This window comes from Nelusetta ayraudi, unplaced genomic scaffold (assembly GCF_046127955.1).
Source record: "Nelusetta ayraudi isolate G7.1 ecotype Tasmania unplaced genomic scaffold, CSIRO-AGI_Nayr_v1 ptg000077l, whole genome shotgun sequence".
Lineage (NCBI taxonomy): Eukaryota > Metazoa > Chordata > Actinopteri > Tetraodontiformes > Monacanthidae > Nelusetta > Nelusetta ayraudi.
In genome coordinates this window covers 149,432-157,500 of record NW_027466127.1, presented here as the reverse complement: position 1 = coordinate 157,500, position 8,069 = coordinate 149,432, and the positions used below count along the sequence as shown (strand labels likewise).

The 8,069-nt window shown below is 53.1% G+C and overlaps 1 protein-coding gene across 1 annotated transcript in view; it reads left to right on the top strand.

Annotated features, from left to right (window-relative positions):
- Positions 1 to 5,391, top strand: part of LOC142899904 (zinc finger protein 704-like) — a 10,088-nt gene extending 4,697 nt beyond the window's left edge. The window contains exons 4-7 of the mRNA XM_076043832.1: positions 546 to 867; positions 1,073 to 1,201; positions 1,330 to 1,421; positions 1,530 to 5,391. Coding sequence (XP_075899947.1) covers positions 546 to 867; positions 1,073 to 1,201; positions 1,330 to 1,421; positions 1,530 to 1,644 — 658 coding nt within the window. The 3' untranslated portion in view covers positions 1,645 to 5,391. The remainder of the gene's footprint in view (positions 1 to 545; positions 868 to 1,072; positions 1,202 to 1,329; positions 1,422 to 1,529) is intronic.
- Positions 5,392 to 8,069: the final 2,678 nt, after the last annotated feature.

Genomic DNA, 8,069 nt, shown 5'->3' with positions numbered 1-8,069 from the left:
CAACAACAGCAGAAACATCAGCAGCAGCAGCAGCAGCAACAACAGCAGCAGAAACAGCAGCAGCAGCAGCAATAACAACAACAGCAGAAACAGCAGCAGAAACAGCAGCAGCAGCAGCAGCAGCAGTAGCAGCAGCAACAGCAGCAGAAACAGCAGCAGCAGCAGCAGCAGAAACATCAGCAGCAGCAGCAGCAGCAGCAGCAGCAGCAGTAGCAGCAGAAACAGCAGCAGCAGCAGCAGCAGAAACAGCAGCAGCAGCAGCAGCAGAAACAGCAGCAGCAGTAGCAGCAGCAGCAGCAGCAACAACAGCAGCAGAAACAGCAGCAGAAACAGCAGCAGCAGCAGCAGCAGAAACAGCAGCAGCAGTAGCAGCAGCAGCAGCAGCAACAACAGCAGCAGAAACAGCAGCAGAAACAGCAGCAGCAGCAGCAGCAGAAACAGCAGCAGCAGTAGCAGCAGCAGCAGCAGCAACAACAGCAGCAGAAACAGCAGCAGAAACAGCAGCAGCAGCAGCAGTGATCTCTCTCTCTCTCTGGGCCCTGCAGGCGCAGCTGTGACTCGGACTGCAGTGATGGGGAGGAGGACTTCTACTACACGGAGATCAAGCTCAACACGGACTCGGTGGCAGACGGCCTGAGCAGCCTGTCCCCCGTGTCGCCGTCCGTCCTGTCCCCGCCCCCCGCCCCCTGCCCCCTGCCCCCCCTCGGCCAGCAGGCCGACCCCCACCGGCCGCAGCAGCAGCATCAGCAGCAGCAGCCGCAGCCCGCCGACACCAGGGAGCCTCACGCTGCCACCGCCGGCACCACGCCGCTCAGCCGCTCAGCGCCCAGCGCACTCTACCTCATACACACTGACCACGCCTACCAGGTCAGCACACACACACACACACACACACACACACACACACACAGCCATCAGGGTCCTCATTACACTCATTACGTTTCACAGTGTTTACCAAAGTAACACAGTGGTGATGTCACAGCCGCTCTCTGCGTTCTATATTTCCACACACACATATATATATATATAAACAAAACATTGACCTGTGACCTTTGACCTGTGACCCCCCCAGGCCACGGCTCCAGTGTCCATCCCATCCAGCAGCAGCAGCAACGGCTCGGCCAGCAGCTTCGCCCCCACCAACGGCTCCACCTTCAGCATCTCCTGGCAGTCTCCACCCGTCACCTTCACCGGGAACATGGTGAGGAGGAGGAGCACGCACACACACACACACACACACACACACACACACACACACACACTCACACTCTCACTCACTCAGTCACCCACTGGTTGTCAGCAGCTTCTGCTCATGTCTGCCCCCTGCAGGTGTCTCCCAGTAAGAGTCAGGGCTTCGCTGAGCAGCGCTCGCAGACCATCGCCGCCCTCTCGTCTCCTCCCAGAGCCTCCAGCGCCATCAGGTGCGAGGCCGCCGCCCACACTGGCAGTCCCCTCACTCAGACCCCCCCCCCCCCCCCCACTGGTTTCACCAGTCTTCTCTCTCTCTCTCTCTCTCTCTCTCTCCATAGCCGGAAGGTTCGTGGAGAAGGCAAGAAGTGCCGCAAGGTGTACGGGATGGAGAACCGCGACATGTGGTGCACCGCCTGCCGCTGGAAGAAGGCCTGCCAGAGGTTTACCGACTGAGGAGGAGGAGGAGGAGGAGCAGGGGGAGGAGGAGGAGCCGGAGGAGGAGAGGCGTGGCTTTGCATGCGTTCCTTTTTTGTTTTTTTTTTGTTTTTTTACCTTTTCCTTCCTCCAGCTCAACGCCTTCGACTGTCAGCCCAGTTCAGCTCAGCTTAGTTCACTTCAGTTCAGTTCATCTCGGCCCGGCCCGGCCCGGCCCGGCTCGGCTCGGCTCGGCTCCTGGACTCGATCATTCCAGCCGTGGAGCGAAACCAAAGGACAGTGGAGTCACATCCCACCTCGCCGCCCGGCCAGGATTCCCGCTGACGGCCTCGCCATTCCCAACGTTCCCAACTTTCCCACCACCTCCCCTCCCCCTCACGCCCGCCAGTGCAGCTAAACAGTGTAAAAAGCAGAAGAAGAAAACAGAGATTTAAAGATTTATCTTGTTTGTTTTTTTGGGTTTGTTTTGTATCTGATGTTTGAAGGCTCAGTGTTGCAGCTCCGTCTTTCCGTCCCGCTCTGCCAAGGAACGGCCAAAATCTCTCTTCTGTCTTTCTTTCTTTCTTCCTTCCTCTCTTTTTTTTCTTTTTTTCTTTTGTCCTGCGTTTCGTCGCAAGGAGATGAAAGAAGAGAACCTCCAGCTTTTCCAAGAGGACTCGGCTCAGCCGTGTTTTTTTTTTTCTTCTTCTTGAAGAACATCCTGAGAAACACAGAGGTGGAACCACCAGGTTCTCCTCTCCTCCTCGTCCTCCTCCGGTCCTTCCGTAGCGTCTGCGCTCGTCTCTCGTTCCTCGTCCACCCGCCTCCCTCACCTGCTGACAGCGCCCCCTGCTGGGCGGCTCGCCGCAGCGCCCAGTTGCACACAATGGAGAGAGAGAGCGATGGCAAGAGAGGAGAGACGATGCAGGTCAACAATCAATGCAAAAAATAGAAAACAGAAGAAGACAAAGACCCAGCAGGGACAGAAAGCCGATGGAGTTTCTCACCTCCAGCAGCAGCAGCAGCAGCAGCAGCAGCAGCAGCAGCAGAAGATGACTGCAACTTTTCGTCCAGTCGCTTGATTTTTGTTTTTTTCAAATCAGGGACGTGGTTGGAAAGAAAGCGACAAACCAGCAGCTACAGACTCCAAGCAGGCACAGCACCGTCCCAGCAGCAGCTTCACTTCACACAGCCAAAACCTGAGAGCTTCATCAGCTCCTGCAGCTCCTGCAGCTCCTCCAGCTCCTGCAGCTCCTCCAGCTCCTCCAGCTCCTCCAGCTCCCACCTGCAGATGTTCCTCTGTCTTCTGTCATCCTCCTTCCTTTTCTTCCTTTTCTTCCTTTTCTCTTTTCTGTCTCTCTGCAAGGCAGCCAGACTGTTAGCTTGGCTTTAATCGTCGTCAACAGTCGTTGTTGTGTCACTTCCTGGTTGTGCTGGAATGATGGCAATGACGATGGATGTCAGCAGCAGCATGCCAGGAGAGAAAACACACGAAAAAACAAAAACAATTACAAATTTTTCATTTTTTTCAAAAAAGAATCTTTGGTTGGTGACAAACAGTGCAGCCGCCCTCCGCCTGACCCCCCCCCCCCCACCCCCCCTCCTTCAAGGGAACCAAAATTATCATCTGCATTATTATTTTGTGTGTGTGTGTGTCCCACAGCACTCAGTGCTGGTTGAAGTCGCTTCTTTTGTTGTCGTAACTCACAATTTTTCTCGACGAGAGAGAAAAAAAAGTCTAAATTTCTTTTCTTTTTTTTTTTCTTTTTTGTAAATTATCTGAATGTATTTATTGAATCCATTTCCCGTCTGCTTGTTTGGCTCCCAGACAGGAAACTAAAAGCATCTGGCCAACTGGCTCACAGCACAAGCTGTGATGTCACCAGGGGAGGGGGGGATTTTATTTTTTATTTTTTTATTTTTTGGGGGGGGGGGCGCATTCCATTTCGTTCGCAGCCAAATTGATGTGATGATGAAACTTGTTACTGAAGATTGAAGATGCCGCTGGTGCTGCTGCTGCTGCTGCTGCTCGGCCACTGAGTGACTTCTCTCCTTTTCTGCATTTTTTTTGTTGGTGTTACGATCTGATTTTTCTTTAATTGTTCGGACTCACACATTTTCAAGCTGGACCTCAGGTTCTGGAAGTGACGGCAGCTGAGGAACACAGATAGTGGCCGGCAGTCATTTTCCTGTCTTTGCGTTCCCGATCCCTCCATGTACAACTTGTTTCCCCCCCCCCACCCCTCTCTGCACGGCTTTGGCCAGGCCGCTCGCTGCAGCGCCACCTAGTGGGAGAGGTAGAGAGACGGGTGGTTCTGGTGCCGCTGAGCGTCCAACCCGAGAATCGTTTGGGCTTCAAACGTTTCCGCCGTTTTATCCCGCGGACGCATCGTCGCTTGAGAGAAGATAAAATCTACCTGGAGGCAAAAAGCAAAATGAACAAAAAAAAAACTTTCTAGGTTTCCAGACAAATACATTTTTTTATGTCTTTATTCCATATACATATACATATACATACATATATATATACATATATATATATATATATATATGATGAATATTATTCTGCTGTTTCTGTTCTCATGTTCTGATGGATGCAGTTTGTCATCCCTACTTCCAGAGGTGTGACTGTCACGCCCCCTGCTGGAGCTCCTTCACGGCGCTGTGCTCAGTGAATAAATAAATAAATAAATAAATAAATAAAAGAGGCAAAAACAAAACACGCCTGATGAAAAACAAATCACTCCTTTATCTCATTTCCAGTCTCTGCGCTCCCAGGCTGCCTTTCAATTAGTTTGATTGACAGCTGCGTGTGTTTGCACGGGCGGTGAAGGAGCCCCCTGCTGGTGCCTCTGGACCCCCTCACCCCTCCCCTCCCCTCCCCTCCCCCATCTAAAAGCCTCCAGCGCTTTGCTTTCTTCTGCTCTTTTTTTTTTCCTTTTGTTTAATATTGTCGGTGCAGCTGTGCAGGTTGTGGGAGGGTCCTGACAGACACACCTGGGGGGGGGGGGGCAGGGGTCAGGGGTCAGGGAGGTGTCCAGAACCTGTGTGAGTCCCCCCTCGACGCCATTGTTGTGTTGCAGCGCCGAGAGCAGCCGCACAACTACACACACACACACACACACACACACACACACACAGTGACCTGCGTCACTCTCACTGCGCACACACAAGGTTCACATACATCTGTGTGTGTGTATCTTTACATATATACATACACACACACATCCCCTGACCCTCCATCACCGTGGTGCTTCATCATGTCTGTGTGCAGACTCCTCCTCCTCCTCTGCTGGTGGTGGTGGGCAGGGAGGAGCTAAAACACCGGAGGCCTGTTGGATGGTCGGTGAGGGCGTCGCCCACAAACTAATCCCGCCTTCAGTTTCCCTTTGTCCTCGCAGCGGCAGCACTTCCAGGCAGCTAATCCTCAGACAGTTCTCTCTGCTCCCATTGGGCCGGAACATTAGGAATCATATTCATGCTAATAAGCTAAGCCGCAGTCTCTGGGCCTCCACTCTCTCTCTGCTGCCGCCCCCTCGGTGAGGAGCTCTGGGATTTGTTTGTGGGCCCCGCCCCTTCGACATCCCAGGTGTCCAATCGGCACCGGGTGCTTAGTATTGTGGCGCTGTGGCATGTGGCTGGGAGGGGGCGGGGACTGAGGTGCTACGCCCCCCCCCCCCCCCCCCACTGCCCGCCATGTGACCTGCTGACCTTTCGCCGTCTCCGTCTCCATCCTGTACGCCATGTCATGCTGTCCAACATGAGAATAAAAACACCCTGCCTCAAGTCTGACCAGTGTCCTGGCCACCAGTCAGCCAGCCAGCCAGCCAGTCAGCTAGTCAGTCAGTTAGCCAGTCAGTCAGCCAGCCAGTCAGTCAGCTAGTCAGTCAGTCAGTCAGTCAGCCAGTCAGTCAGCCAGTCAGCTAGTCAGTCAGTTAGCCAGTCAGCCAGCCAGCCAGTCAGTCAGTCAGTCAGTCAGCCAGTCAGCTAGTCAGTCAGTTAGCCAGTCAGTCAGCCAGTCAGTCAGCCAGTCAGCTAGTCAGTCAGTTAGCCAGTCAGTCAGCCAGCCAGTCAGTCAGTCAGTCAGTCAGCCAGCCAGCCAGCCAGCCAGTCAGCCAGTCAGCCAGCCAGTCAGTAAACCAGTCAGTCAGCCAGTCAGCTAGTCAGTCAGTCAGTAAACCAGTCAGCCAGTAAGCCAGCCAGCCAGTCAGTAAACCAGTCAGTCAGCCAATCCAAAACTCTTACCACATTCTTATTGTCACTCTGATTGGTTGGTTTGTTTGTGTTTACTTCAGCCGTGTGATTCATGGAGAAAATTTAATGTCAAAGCTCAACTAAAATCCCCCCCGACCGCCCCACCCCCCGACCCCCCCACCCCCCCACCCCCTCCTCATTGTTGAATACAAACGTCTTCATTCTCATTAAAAAGAAAAAAAACCACCAAAAACCGCTGCGCTGGATGAATTTACAACCTGTTGGTTTTGTCGTCGCTAATCAACGAGCCGTTCGATGCCACCAGGGCAGCAGCAGCAGCAGCAGCAGCAGCAGCGGCAGCAGCAGCGGCAGCAGCAGCAGCAGCAGCAGCAGCGGCGGCAGCAGCCTCACCTCCTCCCTGACGGGATGGTTTAAGCGTGGAGCAGCCGGAGGGGCCGCATCCTGAGCCGGATCTGAATACTGATGAGCTCCACGGCTCTCCAGCTATTATTCGCCCCCCCCCCCCCCCTCTAACCCCGCCTCCACTACGTCTCCGCTGATTAAACAGTCGGGCCGTGATTTATAAAGTTGAAAAACAACATTACGGTGCTCATGGACGCTGTAAATATGAGCTCCAGTGCACCGAGCGTGCGCTGTTAGCAGCAGCAGCAGACAGTTTTATTAGCTCCAGTCTGCCCCCCCCCCACCCCTCTCCCACCACCTCTATCGATATTCCAAAACACGGATACAACTTGTTTGCGGCAGTTACGAGGCGACGCCGTATTTTTCCGGGCGGAGGTCGACGTCGTATATTCAGATGAACGCAGCCTGCGAACAGAACCTCCAGACCTGCCAGTGTTTACTGGGCGTCTGTTGGACTTTAAAGACGTCCGGATTATTGAGGGGGAAGTCTTTGGTCTTTCGCCGCTCTTTCTTTTTTTTTTTTTGTCCCTCGTCAGCCCTCTGTGATGTCACAAGGGGTCTGGTTTCTTCACTTGGGAGGTCCGGCACAGCAGCAGCGGTCTGGGTCGTTAAGCTAAAACCCAGCGTATATTTTTTTTTTTTACGCTGCAAGCTGTCAACAGAGGGCTAAAGGTGCTAACAGAAGAAAATGCCTGAATTGCCCGAGTATTAAAAAAAAACATTTCTTTGGCAGGAAGCTGCAAACAGAGGGCTAAACATGCTGGTTTTCCATCTAGTCCAGATTTTTAGATTTCAGAAAGAATCACAAAATACTTCTGATGTGTGACCTTTTGACCTTTGACTTTCTCGCTTACCGTTGACCTCGCTTCGCTCTGTAACCACACTAACCCCCCCGCCCCCCCAACCCGTGTCGGCGCCTCCTGGTGTTGCCCACGTGCTCTCAGCCACAGTCAGGAGGAGGTCAGGAGGAGGTCAGGGAGGAGGTCAGGGAGGAGGTCAGGGAGTCAGGAGGAGGTGAGGAGGAGGTCGGGGCGTTTGTTCCGCATTTTGTTTGTGGGAAATGTGAGGATTTCAACGTGGACGGGAAAAACTCTTCTATTTTCTTGTTGGATGCGAGCCGCAGCGGCGCTGTCGTCCAGAATGTGCCTTGACGAGAGTCTCCAGCGGGTTTTCCCGTGCGTGTGGAAGCCGAGCGGAGCGTCGAGCATCGGGGACGCAACGTCTCCTGTGCCGAACGGACGGACGGACATTTTTTTTTGTGATAGGAAAATAATTAGAAAGTAAAAAAAAGAACTATTGCGTTTCGAGGCCCCTCTGTCGCCCCCTTGCTGTGGTTTCCGGGACGACGTTGCAAAAGTCCAGGAGCGACTTCTTCGACCCTTTTCCCCGGTTCCGTGTTTCTTCCGTGTCTGTGAGCTTTTCCTCCGTCCCTCCTCTCCTTTCCTTCTTCAAGGGCTTGTAGATAAAAACGTGTGTGTCGCCGTAAAGAGTCGCCGTGTTTCTTCACTTCTCTTTTGCTTTTTGCTTTTTTTTTTTTCTTCTTTTTTTTTTTGTGTGCAACTTATCAAACAAATGTTTGGTCGGGAAAGTCAACGGGGCCTCGCTCGGCAACGCAGCACGTCCGGCAGCCAGCTGAGATGATCCTCCTCATTATTTTTATTAGATTTTTTTCCGGAGCCGACGTGGTGACAAAAAGAGAAGAAGAAAAAAAACGCTCTTGAGGGCGGGAATGCAATTCTAACTGGGAAATGTGACCCAAACTAATGATAAATACATAGACCAATAAACCATGGAGCTCCGCTGGGTCTTACCTGGGATATGCAACAGGGGGCGCTGTGGAGCCCTCT